The 17,624-nt window shown below is 37.5% G+C and overlaps 3 protein-coding genes across 5 annotated transcripts; 1 reads left to right on the top strand and 2 right to left on the bottom strand.

Moving 5' to 3' along the window:
- Positions 1-6,478: 6,478 nt before the first annotated feature.
- Positions 6,479-8,182, bottom strand: LOC112170237 (F-box/FBD/LRR-repeat protein At1g13570). Of its 2 annotated transcripts, XM_040508609.1 has the most exons (4): positions 8,054-8,182; positions 7,411-7,708; positions 6,917-7,218; positions 6,479-6,784 (listed from the first exon to the last, which is right to left on the bottom strand). In XM_040508609.1, the coding sequence occupies exons 2-4, from the start codon at positions 7,706-7,708 to the stop codon at positions 6,485-6,487; spliced, it is 900 nt and encodes a 299-aa protein (XP_040364543.1). In that variant the 5' UTR covers positions 8,054-8,182; the 3' UTR covers positions 6,479-6,484. The 2 variants fall into 2 exon arrangements, with proteins under 2 accessions (XP_040364543.1, XP_024163218.1); XM_024307450.2 differs by having other exon boundaries at positions 6,917-7,708.
- An 860-nt stretch (positions 8,183-9,042) lies between these two features.
- Positions 9,043-12,430, top strand: LOC112182549 (probable receptor-like protein kinase At2g39360). 2 transcript variants are annotated; one of them, XM_040508599.1, is made up of 2 exons: positions 9,044-9,446; positions 10,255-12,430. In XM_040508599.1, the coding sequence occupies exons 1-2, from the start codon at positions 9,439-9,441 to the stop codon at positions 12,185-12,187; spliced, it is 1,941 nt and encodes a 646-aa protein (XP_040364533.1). In that variant the 5' UTR covers positions 9,044-9,438; the 3' UTR covers positions 12,188-12,430. The 2 variants fall into 2 exon arrangements, with proteins under 2 accessions (XP_024176825.1, XP_040364533.1); XM_024321057.2 differs by having other exon boundaries at positions 9,043-12,430.
- Positions 12,431-13,092: 662 nt separating this feature from the next.
- On the bottom strand, positions 13,093-16,422 carry LOC112182550 (heat shock 70 kDa protein 4). Its single transcript, XM_040508604.1, has 3 exons — positions 16,141-16,422; positions 13,460-14,822; positions 13,093-13,366 (listed from the first exon to the last, which is right to left on the bottom strand). The coding sequence occupies exons 2-3, from the start codon at positions 14,719-14,721 to the stop codon at positions 13,363-13,365; spliced, it is 1,266 nt and encodes a 421-aa protein (XP_040364538.1). The 5' UTR covers positions 14,722-14,822; positions 16,141-16,422; the 3' UTR covers positions 13,093-13,362.
- Positions 16,423-17,624: the final 1,202 nt, after the last annotated feature.

The following is a 17,624-nucleotide window of genomic DNA, read 5'->3' as shown; positions in this document are numbered from 1 at the left end:
TCTCACTTCTATGTCAGGAAGCCGGGAGTCACAAACGTTGCTAAATATTTCTTCAAGTGGGACCCACAGCCTTCTGGGGTCTTCTTCAATCATACACTCGTACTGGAGCGAATCATCCATATGACGAGTCATTAGGATGATGGCTTTCGCCTTATTTGCCTCTAAGGCTGCTCTATTTGTTCCAAAGCTTGAGTTTGCTCAATAGTTAGCACGTCCTGGCTAGGCTCGAGAATCGTATCTAGGATTCCATCGACCTTGAGATGCTGGCGGACATCACAAACCCACTTGTGATATCCAGAGCCAGTTGTTCCTAATGGAGCAAAATTCAATTTGTTCAGGTTACTCATCCTGAAAGAGAACAAAAAAAATGGTTAGTTTTGGAGCGGAAAAAACTACCACGAAAACATATAAAATTTCTGAGCGTAATCGCTTCCAAGAAATTAGAAATTTCTGAGCATAATCACTTCCAAGAAATTAAATTCCAAGAGGTATTGGATTAGATAGAAACAATTACGTAAGTGGTCGATCGTAAATTCTCCACAAACTCTAAGTTTGGAGATCTCAACAAGCTCCAAGCTTGGAGTGATCACGAACCCCCATAGTTCGGCTTAATTAGGTCTCCCCTATAATTAAGAAAGGGGAGTAGGAGAAGGGAGTTTGCAAGTCCCCGAAAAAGAAGAGAAATTGAATTAAAAAAACAAGAATTTTCAGTAAAAAATACCTTGACATAGGTCGCCAGAAAATTTGGCTAGAAAAAGTGGTCGGAAAATTCGCCGGAATAATGATCGGAAAGTCGTTGACCGGGGTTGACTGTTGCTGACCAGTGGTGACGTGTCACGACGACGTGGCAGGCTGACGTGTTGCGCTAATGTGGCAGATGATGTGGCACTGATGTCAGTGGGCCTCTTGCAGTGGGTAGGGCTTTGACCTTTCTCTGGGATTTGACTTCTTCCTTCTGGGCTTGGCTGCTTCTTTCTTCTTCTTTTCTTTTTCTTTTCTTTTCTACTTCTGCCGATTCAAGAGTGCTGATGCTCAAGTGGTTGGTTCACATCTTTTTAAGTCAGTTCTTGTGATATTTTTTTTCTGTTCCTGAATATACAGATCTAGGGGCTTTTGCAGACAAACTTTGGTGGAAATTGGAGGTCCATAAGATGGTGAACCAGTGGAATATTTGTTGCGGGCTGTATGGAGCTTCTGGTGGCCGGTTCAGTATGTTTTCGGCCGGTTCTAGACTCCTGGGGTTGAGGGTTTCAAGGTATGAGGTGGAGGCAGAAAAGGCTTCAAGGTTTTGTATTCAAATTTGAGGTTTTAGCTTCTTGAATCAGGGTTTGGCTATTTGTTTCAGGGTTAGAGCTTCGTGCTGATAACGTGTTTAACAAAAAACTGAATTGGGAGAGAATTGAATCGTGCTTTCATTGATAATAGGGGCTTCTTTATATAGAGGATTACAAGTATAAAGATAGAGTTGTACATGGAAACATAATCGTATATTGATTGGATATCTCCTAAGATTCTCTGAGAATATCTCTAATATAAACCATATCTCAACTATAGCAAGTAACCTCGAGTTTGGGCCAGACATATATTCTGGATTTACTTGAACATTAGGAACTTTAATTGCATCTTGTTTTCTTTTCTTAAAGTGAATTAAAGCTAGGGAGCTTCTATTCATACCTCCAAATTTGGCATTTGGACCTCCCTACTTAATAGACCTCAAACTTACTTTTACAAATAACCAATTTGCTATCTACACCTCTCTAATTTTCCTATAATGCCCATCATCCAATAAAATCAATAAAAGACCTTTTTTCTTTTTTTAGATTATATTCATACTTTCAAAAATCAATAGTTGGATCTCCTTCAGTTTTTGAAGATTTGGAATTGCAGCAATTTTTTTTTTTTTTTTGGAATTTCATTCTCCATATATGAGTAACAGAGGTGCTAGCATTTTTTTCAACGAATTGTCGACTTTTGGTTAGCGTAGGCAACAATACCATGTTTGCTCATCATCACATATTAATATGTTTTCCAAATATTATTTTCATTGCATTTAGGTGTCATTGTCCGTAAACTGATTATCTCTTATTTGTTTCCATAGCAGCTTGAAATGAACATGCATGGTCTTTTTGTTTTAGATATGTATGGGATGGTGGAGGAAATTACAATAATCAACCATGAGTCTAGTGCATTCTCCATAGATTTATATGAGATGGTCGAATTTTTCATCATATCTATAGAATAGTTCCACATAAAATTACTCTGCACTGATGATGTGCGGGAAGATCTTGTGGACAACTACCCATTGCTGCGTTTGTCATATAAACGTGTTGGAGTACTGCTTTTTGTCGTTGCTCGTTCACATGTTTGATTGCATTCAAAATGAGTAGGACATCATCAACTTAGGTGTCTTTGTACTTCCCATTTTCTCTCCTTTTATTTTTTATTTTTTTTATAGCACAATGATAAATCTTATAAATTGTCAACTATGTGAGCAAGGAAGTCTATCACTTTACGAAGACAAAGTCAAATTCAGAAAATTTTGACTTCAACGTTAAATCAATATATATTTTAGGGTTTACATTGGAGGACAAAATTTCTCCCAAGTTGAAGACTATTACTGTTCGTAAAGACAAGAAGAGATTTTTTTTTTTTTAGAAAATTACCAATAGATACAACCTCAGCCCATTTATTACCACTAACAGACCTGTTTTTTTTTAATTCCCTTGCGATACTGTAGTTGAACCCTGCGCAAGGTCCAGGCCCATGCGGCCTTTTTTTGAATTGATTCTGTTAACTAATAAATTACCAAAAGGGTTTTTATCATAGGTGGGGTCTGAACTATGTCTGACCGGACTGAATGGTACCTGGACTTTTAAAATGATCAAATAGGTACCTGAACTTCCAAAACCACATCATTAAGGTACTTCCGTCTATATTCCGTTAATCCTCCGTTAATTGCAGGGATAAATCAGACATTTCACCCAAATTGACCACTAAAATGACTGTTATAACCTCATCTGACATTTTGTCCATTTCCCTCCTTTCTATCTTAATTTCCCTCCAAAAAAATTGACTCTTCCCCCAACACTATTCATGTAAAACTTTTCATCAAATTTTACCTCCAATTATTGTCTTTCGATAAATAATAATCAACATCTCAACATCAAGTTTTCTTGAATAATTTTTATTGTTCTTCAAAAATTAGCCTAACAAATGAAATACCAAATTATTCAAGTTTTACCTCCAATTATTGTCTTTCGATAAATAAAATTAGCCTAACATAATGAAATTACAAAATAATTTTATTGTCTTTCGATAAATAATAATCAACATCTCAACATCAAGTTTTCTTGAATAATTTTTATTGTTCTTCAAAAATTAGCCTAACATAAAAATTATTTTGGTATTTCATTATGTTAGGCTAATTTTTGAAGAACAATAAAAATTATTCAAGAAAACTTGATGTTGAGATGTTGATTATTATTTATCGAAAGACAATAATTGGAGGTAAAATTTGATGAAAAGTTTTACATGAATAGTGTTGGGGGAAGAGTCAATTTTTTTGGAGGGAAATTAAGATAGAAAGGAGGGAAATGGACAAAATGTCTGATTTATCCCTGCAATTAACGGAGGATTAACAGAATATAGACGGAAGTACCTTAATGATGTGGTTTTGGAAGTTCAGGTACCTATTTGATCATTTTAAAAGTCCAGGTACCATTCAGTCCGGTCAGACATAGTTCAGACCCCACCTATGATAAAAACCCTTACCAAAATAACCTTTATAGACTTAATGTACTGAGCTTCAGTATCATTCTAACATACACGAATTACAGTTCTTTCCAGTTTCTAGAGGCAATTCTAAATGATTAACCTATCGGATTGTTTGTACACACATAAAAGAAATCTCTCCACCATGGTTCTTCTCATGTTCTTCAATCGGTACATCTTCTTTGTCTATTGCAGCAGCCTTCCTCCTTGCCATTTGAGAATTGAGATTAATCTGTATATGATAAATGCAAATATATGAGTACTAACCCTCAATAGTGTATTGACCCTCAATTTGATTAAAAAACCATTATAGCTTATAAGAATGCAAAAGACCTAATCAAAAGATACTCACAATTGCAGCAAATCAATGACAAGAATTTCAAGCAGAAAATAAAGACTAACAGCAATAATAAGATCAAATATCCACAGAGCCTAATAAAATTAGCTAAAGCTACTGACCCTTAGAAATAAACATAAAATTGAGCTTGCAATAAACATAGAGTTAGGAAATCATGAAGCTAAGGTTACTGACTCTTAGAAACTGAAGCTCGTACAATTCATTTTGTACTATTGTTGGTCACAGAACTCATCATTTTCCATCAGAACAAAGAAATCTCAGAAACTAAAGGTACTGACCCTCAGAAACTAAAGCTAATGATCTTTAGAGGGTCCATATAATCATAGATTGCACATATTGCAGAATTTTAATGTACAATTCATTTTGTACTATTGTTGGTCACAGAACTCATCATTTTCCATCAGAACAAAGAAATCTCATAAACTAAAGGTACTGACCCTCAGAAACTAAAGCTAATGATCTTTAGAGGGTCCATATAATCATAGATTGCACATATTGCAGAATTTTAATGCTACTGACGCTCAATCATCATAGATTGCACATATTGCAGCATTTTAATGCTACTGAATGTCAATAAGCTCAGACAATTCATTTTGTACTATTATCAGCCACATAACATCAATTTTCACCGCCTAGCTACACATAAAAATGAGATTGCAATACACATAGATTTACTGACCCTTAATAGCCTAAATATTAATTTCTTAATTTGTTAAAGCTACTAACCCTCAGAATTTCTCAACCATTGAGAATAATTAAAATTTCTCAACCAAAATCATTTACCTGAGGGAGAGACTATGACAACACGAGGCTGAAGGTACTAACCCTCAGAATTTCTCAACATAAATTTCTCAGGTAAAGTTGCTAAACATAATCAAATTTCGACAGTGTTGAATGCATTGCACAAAAGTCAGACCATAGCTATTGACCTTCAGTAACTACAAATTTCTCTACTGACCTTCAAGACTATAGCTATTGACCCGCCGGTATCTCGCCTTTACTTCGCCGTTGGGGTCGCGCCCTTGGTTCGCTATCGAGGTTGCGCCCTTGCTTCTCCGCCGGGTCGAGCGCTTGCTTCGCCGCCGGGGTTGCGATCTTGCTTCTCCGCCGGATCGGGTCCTTGCTTCGCAGCCGAGTCACCCCCTTGCTTCACCTCAGGGTCGCGCGCTTGGTTCGCCGCCAGGGTCGGGCGCTTGGTTCGCCGCCGGGGTCGCGCGCTTGGTTCGCCGCCGGGGTCGCGCGCTTGCTTCACCTCTGGGGTAGCGCTCGGGCCCTTGCTTCGTCGCCTAGATTCACTGAAGCCCTAGATGTCGATTTAGTTCAGACGGTTTAGATTTTGGGATTGCTTTGATTTTGGGAGAAATGGTTTATATTGGTCAGTGGCATGTTTTGTAATTTTTTGAATATTTGAGAGTTATTTCTTTACGATTATGGCCTCACGGACTCCGTATTTTGGATTCTGCTATTGGTAATTAATAATATCATTTTGTAGTTATTGGTCATTATCTCTTTTTTTTTCCCCTTATTTTTGTCTTTATTGGTAATTTGACATGAGTTAACAAAGTCAATTATTACTTGGAAAAAGTGAGAGGTGTAAATATCAATTTTAGAGATATGAATAGAAGCTCCCTTAAAGCTAAATACCGCTGGACACTTGCATGTATTAACATTTGAAGTTCTGAACGAGACTCATAAAATGAGTCAAGACTACTCGTTAACCAAATAAACAAACACGCATGTTTGGCAAACAACATAACCTGTCTTTGTCAGTCACGATATTACAATCTCTGGGTTTTTTTTTTTTTTTTACGATATTACAATCTCTGGGTTTGGAAATAACATTTAAGATCAGTATATTCTCAATTAGTTGGGCCTCTCAATCCAGTAAAACCCTTGCAGTCTAAAGTCTCAAAGTGGAGATTCTTTTTGTTTTATCATGTATTAAAATCTTGTAGGAGTCTTTACAGTCTTTCACTATTTTTGTCATAACAAAAGGTGGATAGAATTTTCATTGAGATACATAATGCAACACGGATATAAATGGAAATGGTAACAAGAAGACTACATCCGCCTACGTGTTCACATTGAGATTTCAGCATTTCTCTCTAATTTCATGCACTATTCAGCCCTTTGCTGTACACAACAGACAATTATGAATTCTTAAAGTTAACTAATTGAGCTAGGAAGAACTTGTATGTATATATGTTGAATCAACTACGAAATGTAACATTATTCATTTGATAATTCTTAAAAAAAAAAAAAAAAAAAAAAAGCAGACTACCTTCAATTAGGAACCACTCAAAATATAGTCCAAAGAAAAATTGTAGCCTTTACTTCCCTTCCCAGCAATACAATTCAATCCTCATCATAATACTCATTAGATTGCATATAGTAATCAGTTAACGGGGCCAAGAAATTTTTCTCTACATTCCCAAAATCGTTCAACATTATAGGCAGTTCCCAACAGACATTGGTACCAGAAACAGGTTGAAGAGCAATCCTCTTGAGCACAGGTGAACTTGAAAGCACAGATCTGATGAACTCTACTTCCTCTGTGTGTAGGCCAAAATAGCCAGTTACTTTCAAAACTTGAAGTTGGGTGAATCTGCAATTCCAGTAGGGCTGATTTAACCTCATCCTGTTGCTCCCTTTAAACTACAAATTTTTTAGAGTAGATTAATTAGTTTTGATTCACTGACTCATTAAATAACAAAATCATGAATATGCTTCAATTCCCAAGGGCATATAATCACACATCCATTACATTTGAAAAGAAATTAGAAGTACCTTAATTGTGAGCCTTTCAATAATAGGCAGCTGAAGAAAAAACTTGAAGAATTCACTGGAGTCCCATTTTCCATCAATTGAAACATCAACGAGTTTTGTGGTATTCTTAAGTCTGAAATCCTGAAAAACACCTCCTACTTTAAGGAATTGGAGATTCTGTGCATAAATGTTGAGCTGAGTGAGACGCGTTATGTCACATAGAGTCATTCTCTCAAGAAGAGGACCACTCTCGATCAGTTTTTCCAACGCATCTTGAGCCACTGTAACTCTTCGAATATGAAGGCCCTTCAACACCCGGAAGCCTTTGAATGTGGACGGAGGTTTTAGGGAACAATTGCATAACTCCAAGTGAGTCAAATCTTGAAAAGAAAACAAACGGGAAAAGACATCGTATTTGAAACTCCTATTCCATAATTTCAGTATAAACTCCTTGATAGAGTAACTCGATAGATGAGAAATCCATAGATCAATATCTCTAGTGTCTAGAGACAGACCTTTTGCAGTAGAAAGCTTGAAAGCGTCTACAGGGCCAGTGTGAGAAAAGAGAACATGATTGACAATTCTCTCAATGGAGCTGCCAACGGTATCATCAAAGGCAAGGGAGGGAAGCATAGCCCATTTGTGTCTCCATGCTTTCGATAACACACTTGTTTTCACTGCCTCCTTGAAGTGCAAATATGACAAAATATGCTGTATAACATCACTTGGTAAGTTGCTTATTTTGTCCAACGGGAACGTCTTCTCTTTCTTTTTCTTCCTTTTCGAAGAGGATTTCGATCGTCTTCTTCCCATCTGAGATATCAAGTAAATAAGAAGATCGAAACAACCATTTAACACCAAAAAAAAAAAGGGCATGTACGTGGTGTCAGGAGCGGAGAGTATTTTCTAATTTGATTAGAGTTAGAACTTTTCTGGCTAGCTAATTCTTGTGGGTTGGAAAATACTGCAAATTCCAATTAAAGTGCAACTATATCATTCTCAATTAAGGACTTGATTCCCTTCACTCAAACAAGCAAGGAAAGGGATGACTCGGCTTAATTTATCCTAATGAAATAAACTCGATGATTATATAAATATATGTACATCGACTTGCATGAAATTACCCAAAAGAAAGAAGAAAAAGATAAAGAACTTTACTAGATCCGTTCACTGTTGTCCAGAAAAGTGGAGATTATGGACTCGTCAATCGTCAATTTGCTCAACGCGAAAGTGGGGGTTAGGGTTTGCGCACGGAGCTTTAATAAGGTCGTCTGACTTGAGAAGCACATAAGTAACTAGGACTAGTGGACTACAATATGCTTTGGGCCTCTTTTGGGAGATGGGATTATAAAATGGGCTCTTGACTAATATGGTTAAAATATAACCAACTCATCAGCCCTAATTACCGAGACTTATCTTGAAAAAGCCCCACACCTATTGAAACACCAACTCCTTCACCAGTAAGTGGTACTATAGTCTCAGATCCAGCATATAAACTCCGACCTCAAATCACGATGACCATTTATAACATTTATTCTCGAAATAAACACACATGATTAGGATTTAGGATTGGTTGAAAGAGGGAGTATTCAGAGCACCGCCGTGCACTTGCACCAACACAAATAAATAGTTAAATTGCATTAAATACACTTTTTGTTTATTAAAAATAAAGTTTATAATAAATATCAAGGGTTGAGATTATTTTATAAGGGTTGAGTAACTTGCACCGTCGGTACATAGACTAATTTCCATAGTTGAAAACGTGACTTGTTCTATGACCTGTTGTCCATTCCACAACACATCCACAATGTCTGCAACCAATTCATTAGCCCTATTTGTTCTGCGGCCAATATTTTGGTGTCCTTGGATTTGTTCTATGACATGTTGATTGTTTGGTATGTCCAACACCGTGAAAAATTAAACACGCACTGATATGAATTTGGGCCTCCCACCAAAGCCCGAAGCCCAAGGCCCAATCTGCAAATCCCCACCGAAAGTCGTTTCTTCGATATCCTCAAACAGTCAACAGTGCTCCAAAAGTGGTTGCTGAAAGCGCGTAAATGCTCCCAACAGCTGACAACGACAAAGAAATATTCGCCTCTCATAACATCACCACACGAAACCCCGTCTCACTCTCGCATTTGAATCATTTCTACGACCAAACTTTATAAACTACACTCCAACAATTTGAGCTGTCACCCAATTCCCTCAATTATATGGTCCAGTTCAAACTTCTCCGACTACCCTATTTATCTTTATCCATGATCTCCCACTCCATTTTTTGTGATTTTGCTCACCATTCCACGAACTAGTCAACAACTAGACTTTGAGATATCAATATACAAGAACAGAGTTTGTTGCAGTCAATGTAGGTCTCGCCACGTTTGTTAGTCCAACATTGTGTTTTTTGGAGTCTACTGCTTTATATCATCAACAAGTACTAGTTCTGAGTTGGTGGTGGAGCTCACTGAAGTTAAAGCGCTTATCTTTTACTTGGGTTTGTGTTCAAAATCCAAAAGCAAGAACCTTTCAAGTGGATCTTCATGTTTTGGTTAGTTTATTGGTTCTGTTTTGTTGCGCTGTTCTTGTTTTGATTCTGTTGATGAAAGAGATATCAGACTAGTGTTGCATTAAATAATCTGAGCCTTGTCCCTTGCTAGTTCTGAAGCTATTTATTCCTGTTATAATCTGAGCAACTTCGTGTTCACCACTTTCTTTGTAGTGATGTTGTCATGAACCATATAAGACACTAGGTCTGAAATTTTCTATTGTAATCTCAGCCTTGGCCCTGTTGGGTTTTCAAGCTGTTTCTTTTGCTTTGCTTCAAAATCCCTACTCTTTCTCTCTCAAGATTTGAGTATGATGAGAGGAGGGACTATTAGATTGCTCATATGGGTTTCTTCAGCTTTTTGTTTTTTATTTGGTTCATTAGGATTTGATCCTGTAGATAATTTTCTGATTGATTGTGGTTCACCGACCAATCAAACCGTTAGTAATCGTGTGTTTCTAGCTGATGGGTCTTATTCCGCTGTTCTTTCACCCCCACAGAAAATCATTGCCAAAATCAATTCAAATTCTTCCTCCTCCATTGATTCAGATGTTTTTCAAACTGCCCTTATATTCACTGAAGCTTCCAGTTACACATTTCCGATAAGTAAGCAGGGGCGTCATTGGGTTCGCCTCTATTTCTCTCCTTTTGTTCACAACAGCTACAATATGAGCCAAGCAAAGTTTTCTGTTTCTGCTCAAACTTTTACCCTTCTGAAAGATTATCAAGTAGAGGGTGGTTTTATCATTAAGGAGTACATTCTGAATGTAACTTCTAGCAGTTTGGTTCTCACTTTTACTCCTTCCTCCAATTCGTTTGCTTTCGTGAATGCGTTGGAAGTTGTTTTGCTCCCGGATGAGCTCATTCCCGAGGGTGCTAGAGCCATTGGTTCGAAGGAGACTGAACAAAGTTTGAGTCAGCTGGCATTAGAGACAGTTTGGAGGGTGAACATGGGTAATAAAACAGTTTCTCCCCAAAATGATACCTTGTGGAGATTTTGGGATTCGGATTATTCGTATCTGAGATATGAGGGTGTTGCAACATATGTGTCAAAGCCAGAAGCTGTCAATTACTCTGCATCACCAACAAAGTACATTGCCCCTTCTTCTGTCTATGGCAGTGCAACCATGCTGGACACGAAAAAGGAATCTAGAATGATTGCCAATCTGACATGGAATTTTGATGTTGAACATGGTTTCAAGTATTTGGTGCGGTTTCACTTCTGTGACATAATGAGTAAGCCTGCTGACAGTGTCATCTTCAAAGTTTTTATCAATGATTTGTCCGTCTCTGACAGTCTTGATCTTAAAAATCTGACATCAGATGTCTTAGGCCGCCCTTATTTTATGGATGTCATCATGAGGGCAAGTGATAACCCTACGATGAACGTAAGTGTTGGCCCTTACAGCAAAGATGGAGCTTATCTATACCCAATTACCATTCTTAATGGCCTTGAGATCATGAAAATAAGCAACTCAAGGAGCAGCCTTGATGTCTCTTTGAGTAACAGCTCTAAGATGAAACTTGGTGTTATAGTGGGTTTGGCTGTTGGAGTATTTCTTGCTATTGTTTTGGCTATTGTTTTGTTCCTGTTTTATAGAAGAAGAGGACGAGCACGTGCCATACATTCAAAGACAGAGGTTGTCATGGTGAATGCAGAAGAAGGTAAAGACAACAATGGCACGGCGATGTTTTCTGCCTCGAAAATTGGGTATCGCTTCCCATTAGCAGCAATCCAAGAGGCTACTGACAATTTCAGTGAGAATCTGCTTATTGGAGTTGGTGGTTTTGGCAAGGTTTACAAAGGAGTTTTAAGGGACAGTACCAAAGTGGCAGTTAAGAGAGGAGCTCCTCAATCAAAGCAGGGTCTTGCAGAATTTCGGACTGAAATAGAAATGTTGTCTCAATTCCGCCATCGCCATTTGGTCTCCTTGATCGGCTATTGTGATGAGAAAGATGAGTTGATCATTATTTACGAGTACATGGAAAATGGGAGCTTAAAAAACCATCTTTATAGCTCAGATCTTCGATGCTTAAGCTGGAGGAAGAGGCTTGAAATCTGTGTTGGAGCTGCTAAAGGACTTCACTATCTTCATACCAGCTCTGAAAAGACGATCATTCACCGTGATGTTAAGTCTTCAAATATACTGCTAGATGAGAATTTAATGGTTAAGGTTGCTGATTTTGGGCTTTCAAAAACTGGCCCTGAGATTGATCAGACACATGTCAGCACCGCTGTTAAAGGCAGTTTCGGGTATCTTGATCCAGAGTACTTGACAAGGCAGCAGCTGACAGAGAAATCAGATGTGTACTCATTTGGGGTGGTGATGTTCGAAGTGCTTTGTGGAAGACCTGTTATTGATCCATCACTTCCAAGGGAAGAGGTAAGTCTAGTTGAATGGGCAATGAAGCGACATCAAAATGGGCAGCTGGAGGAGATTGTAGATCCTCGTCTTGCAGGTCAAGTCAAGCCAGACACATTGAGGAAGTTTGGAGATGTAGCTGCAAAGTGCTTAGCAGGACGTGGTGTTGATCGACCTACAGTGGGAGATGTGTTGTGGAACTTGGAATTTGTGCTTCAACTTGAAGGAAATGACGGAAGATCTGATCATGCTAGTCCTGTCAACAACTTGGAGACCAGCACTGTATCTACTGCAGAATTAAGCATGGGAAGTGTGGGGGACATTGCTGGTGTCTCAATGAGCAAGGTCTTTGCCCAGATGGTGAGAGAGGACATGAGGTAGATTGCATTGAAGCTTCAAGAAATTCTGTTCCTCTTTTTCGTTGTTTCCATTTCTATGTAATATTGCTCCTGGTGAAGAGAGTAATGTACAGAGTGAGGTGAGATTCAAGTCATTTCTCACAGTCTAAACATGCACAAAGCATCTACCAGAGAACCTGCAGGAATATGCATTTTAGGTTCTTTCATGTATTTATACTAGAATGAGTGTGGCTGTGTGCTTTTATACAATATTGGTTCTTTCATTGGTCCCTTGCTCTCCTGTATTATACTAATTGCTTTTGTATTTCAATTGGCAATCTACCATGGAGAGTACCTTAATGCCTTGCAGTAAACGAATCAACATGCCATTTCATTACTACAAAATTTGAACCAAAAGATTAACAAATACCATATAATCTGGTTTCTTCAAAGAAAGAAAAAAAACTTGGCTTTCTGAATTAGATTTAGAGGTGTGAACCTTGTAACTCTGGGGACAAATTTGGTGGGAACCTTTTCACTTGTGGGGAATGTTATCATTTTGATCTTCTTCTCTCTCTCAGGTCTTGAATCTTTGGGGTGGTTGTTCTTCAAATGCTTTTGTTTTCCAAACTGTTATATATAAGCTTCTTCCCCCCTTTTATTTTTATTTTTTCCTTCCCTCTAGAAACAAATTAAAACAAAGAATAACAATGAGAAATGCCGTCCCAGTTCATCATCTTTTTCCAGATTAAAAAAAAATGTGCATCATCTTAATGCTTCGAAATCCAGCAACAAAGGAAAAACAGTTCCCATGACTTGATAACATAATTAGTTCAAACATTTGGTTGAGATTTTAACTGTCATGAGCTTCGAAATCTAATGCAACCACAGCTTCTGAAGCTGGCTTAAACACCGGAAAGGAGGTACTCCAATATATGAAGGAACAGAGAATAACAACAGGGCTTAAGAGATTCAATTGCATTGAAATCCTTAGAGATCAAAACCAAGATTTGTTTTAAAATATACAGTAATCAACCATCTCCTTGGCAAAAAGAAAGGGAGCCAGGCATATCCGTTAGACTATTAGAGTGCTAAGATAGTAAACCAGGCATGTCACAACCAAGCACCATCAAGCAAGCAAAAAAATGTGCCCCCATCTGCTACTAATTCATGATCCGTCTTCAAACAACACAGTCTACACATCACAAAGGTTTCCGGTCACCTGGCAAGCAAATCACAGTAAGAATAACTAAACTAGTAGGATATCAAACTGTTCTTTCCGTTTGGTTTTCCACGAGAAATTATCATGTCCTACCTCATCTTCTCAATTCCCAAAGTTCTTCTGTCACTTTTGATTGTAATCTCTTTCTTCTGACCAGTAGATATATCCTCAGCAGACACACTCAAGATACCGTTTGCATCAATATTAAAGCACACATTGAATCGATGGACACCCTTGGGAGCTGGAGGAATATCATCGAGGCTAAAAATACCCAAATAGTTGTTTTTTAGTGTTGTAGTGCTCTCACCTTCAAAAATAGGGAAACCAATGACAGTTTGGTTGTCAAATGCAGTAGTCAAAACTTTGTGCTTTTTTACGGGAATTCTTGTGTTTCTAGGAATCACGACTGTCATGATATGCTTGGTATCACCATGAGCAGTACCCACACCAAGTGACAGAGGTGTGACATCCAGAAGAGTGAAGTCTTGAAGCTTTCCATTACCATTCCCAATCAACACTGCAGCTTGAACAGCAGCGCCATATGCCACTGCCTCATCCGGATTAATGCCCTTGCACAGCTCCTTCCCCTCGAACACATTCATCAATAGTTGTTGCATCTTTGGAATCCTGGAAGAGCCACCGACAAGAACAACATCATGGACACTTCTTATGTCCATTTTAGCATCCCTCAAACAATTCTGCACAGGCTCCATACACTTACTGAACAAATCTTTGTTGAGGCTTTCAAATTTTGCACGGGTAATATTTAGATAGAAATCGTTACTCTGATCCAGACAATCAATTTCAATGTCAGTAGTTGACAAAAAGGAAAGTCTCCTTTTTGCCTTCTCACAAGCATTTCTTAATCTCCTAAGAGCTCTGGGGTTTCCACTAATGTCTGAATTATGCATCTCCTTGAATTGCTCCACACAATAATCAACAATTCTGTTAACGAAATCTTCACCACCAAGGTGAGTGTCTCCATCGGTAGCCTTCACTTCAAAGACACCGTCCCCTATGGTAAGTAGTGACACATCTAAAGTACCTCCACCCAAATCAAATACCATCACATTTCTCTTGCTATACCATCCAGCCTTCTTGTCAAGTCCATAAGCAATAGCTGCAGCTGTCGGTTCATTGATGACACGCATCACATTCAGGCCAGCTGTGACACCAGCATTCTTTGTAGCCTGACGTTGCGAGTTATTGAAGTAAGCAGGAACAGTGATAGCTGCATTTGTGACTGGTGAGCAAAGATAGGCCTTGGCAATCTCCAGCATTTTTGCGAGAACCATAGATGAGATTTCTTCAGCAGTGAACTGTTTCTCTTCACCCCTGCGGGTAACCACAATCATGGGCTTGTCACCAGGACCTTCAATGACCTTGAATGGCCAAAGCTTCACATCACGTTGAACGGAAGCATCACTGAATCTCCTGCCAATTAGCCTTTTTGCATCTGCAAATGGATCCACAACCAATATATAATCCAGTCCAACAAAGAACAATATCAAAAGAACATATGCAACAATTTTGTTTAGGTCGCAAGGAATAGCAGAATAAGGTTCTTGTGGCATAATACACTACTTGTTCGTGTTAATGCCTACTTAATTTCTTAGGTGAGATGGCTATGCATCATTCATATTTACCATTATACATGTCACACAAACCTAAATGAAATAAGTTACGGTTGTTATAAGGAAGAATGAGAAAAGAAAAAAAGAAAAAAAAGATCCTTCATATTGCAATACAGAAAATACATTCCCATCACTATTCAATATTTCAATCAATCAAATAATATTTTTCCCTCCATTTCTTGCTTCTTTTACCATCTTTGTTTCTGCTTCACATTGATTGCTTAAGATAAACATCAAAAATGAAAATTACCTAGGCAATTAACATATCTTAGCCATCAACATGCAGCCCTGTTATAGATTCAATCTAAATTTTAAAACCTCCAAGGGAATTTTATAACATCTTATTCAAGACAAAAAAATCATAAACAACTGATCTTTGATTCTAAAATCAATGAGCGGACGATGTTATAGGTTTCTTCCACAGATAGAGCATTTGACTTTTCACAAAGATTAAGATTTGAATTACAAACCTATTAACGCCCCACCTTTAGCTTGAGAAATATCCAAACCACAAGTAAACAACAATATTTTCAATTCCAGCCTCACTAAGTGTAAAGAAAATAAGCGAAAGAAAAATCTCACAACCACTTCACATAAAGCTCACAGCTTTACCCTAAGAAACAAAATGACATGCATATGAGAAGGAAAGTATAGCAAAGGAAACCCCGGTTTGCAACAGCAAATTGATGACAAATTTAGAAACCCCGCTGCAACATAGAACTACAGCAAAGGAAAATTTGCAGTTGCACAGACCAGCACTTGTAATTAGGTTATAGGAATAACAAAAAAGGTTCTCTGTGTCATAATAAACTACTGGTCAATTCATATTTACCATTATACATGATACATAAACTAAAACGAAATAAGTTACAGACAAGAATCAGTAAAAAAAAAACACTTATTCATACTGCAATGGATGTGAACATTGCCCTCATTATTCATCAATCAATCAAGCCTTCTCCTTCATCTCTTGCTTCCCTTATTCTCTCTATTCTTGCCTAACATTGCTTAAGATTTACATCTTTACTCGAAACGGAAATCTTATAAAGAACTGATCTTCAATCATAGTTAAAGCATATACCTAGAAAAAAGAAAGAGGCAAGCATGTAATAAAGAGAAGATGAGAGGTAGCAAAACTACCAAAGATGGAGTTTCTGGGATTTCTGATAAGCTGGTTAGTGGCAGCGTCACCAATCAAGTGGTCAGTATCAGTGAAAGCAACACAAGAAGGAGTGGTTCTGTTCCCTTGTTCATTGGCTATGATTTCTACATGGTCCTGCTGCCATGCTGCAACACACGAGTAGCTTGTGCCCAGATCAATTCTTTGCTCGCCATTGGGAAAGTTCAATCAAACCACACAACCTTCTTTTCTTTTTTTTTCTTTTTCCCAGAGTAAACCAACCAAACTTAAGCACGAAGGTTTTCTTGGTAAACCCAAATACCAAAGTACCAGAGGCGAATTTTCAATGTGACACCACACTTTTTTTTTTTTTTTTTAGAAGTAGTGACACCAAACTTAAGCACGAAAGTGACGCTTCTAATTTTTTTATTTTTATATAAATTTGTAAAGGAGGGTTGTAGTTGGATCTTTAAATTTGTTATTTGGACCTCTCCTACTTATTGAATCTTTAATTCACTTTTCTAAATACTTAAATAGCTAAATGTACCTCCTTAATTTTACCAAAATATCCTTGAACAATTAAATTTATTCTTCAACAATCTTTTGTTCTATTTTTTTTTATTATCTCTATTAATTCAACTAAGAGAATAAGAAGCAGCAAAATGAATTGACCAAATTGCATATTTGGACTAGTCAAGTAAGTCAAGTTTCAGGTATTAACGCTGCTCGTGAGTCTTCCGGGTATTAACACTCGGACTCGAAGAAAAGCCTTTCTTAAAAGCGAGATTCTTTGATGTTGGTTCCCTCGGTTCTACGAATCAATCCAACATTTTAGAGTGTCGTAAACAATGGAGAATTAAAGATATAAGATTTGAAGAAAAAGTTAAGGGCAGTAGCAGAATAAATTGAGAAATTACTAGTATTTTTTGTTACTATTGCATTCATCTATCCCTTCCTAAAGTTGAAACAAATAAGGAGTAGTTTTGCTTACAAGTATAAAGGCCAGACTTATCTAATTCTATCTTCAAAATATGGGACTTTAATAGAAAACAATAACAATTAAAAAATTTCTACAAATGTATCATCTCGCATCCAAGCATGGGAGATTGAAGGGAGAACATACTTTGAAAGTTAAAAAAAAAAAAAAAAATGTCATTAGTTTGTCGTGGGAGGTAAGAAGAGTTTTTTTTTTCTTTTCACTCTCTCTTTGTATCCTTATATGTTTTTATATATGAGTTGACAAAGTCCAATAACTATTGAAAAATGATGGAGGTCCATATAACAAATTTGGAGGTCCAACTAGAACCACCAATTTGTAACTTTGAAAGTGATGCCTCCCATTTTTATATTTTATGAGAGTATTTAGTGTACCGACGTGCACTTACACCATTAAAAATGGTTGGTCAGATAACATCAAGTAAATTTTTTTGTTATTAAAAAAAAAAATTACCTATAAATATCGACGGCTGAAATCTACTGGTTCACTTACACCGTTAATACATAG

This window comes from Rosa chinensis, chromosome 1 (genome assembly GCF_002994745.2).
Source record: "Rosa chinensis cultivar Old Blush chromosome 1, RchiOBHm-V2, whole genome shotgun sequence".
Classification (NCBI taxonomy): Eukaryota; Viridiplantae; Streptophyta; class Magnoliopsida; order Rosales; family Rosaceae; genus Rosa; species Rosa chinensis.
The sequence above is the reverse complement of the archived record's forward strand: the minus strand, read 5'-3'. Positions and strand labels throughout refer to the sequence as shown.

Excerpts from the sequence above, each read along its gene's own strand:
- LOC112170237 (XM_024307450.2), bottom strand. The coding sequence starts at position 7,708 with ATGGGAAGAAGACGATCGAAATCCTCTTCGAAAAGGAAGAAAAAGAAA. Across the intron at positions 6,785-6,916 it reads TTGAAAGGCTCACAATTAAG|TTTAAAGGGAGCAACAGGAT; the intron begins GTACTTCTAATT and ends AAAAATTTGTAG.
- LOC112182549 (XM_024321057.2), top strand. The coding sequence starts at position 9,755 with ATGATGAGAGGAGGGACTATTAGATTGCTCATATGGGTTTCTTCAGCT.
- LOC112182550 (XM_040508604.1), bottom strand. The coding sequence starts at position 14,721 with ATGATTGTGGTTACCCGCAGGGGTGAAGAGAAACAGTTCACTGCTGAA.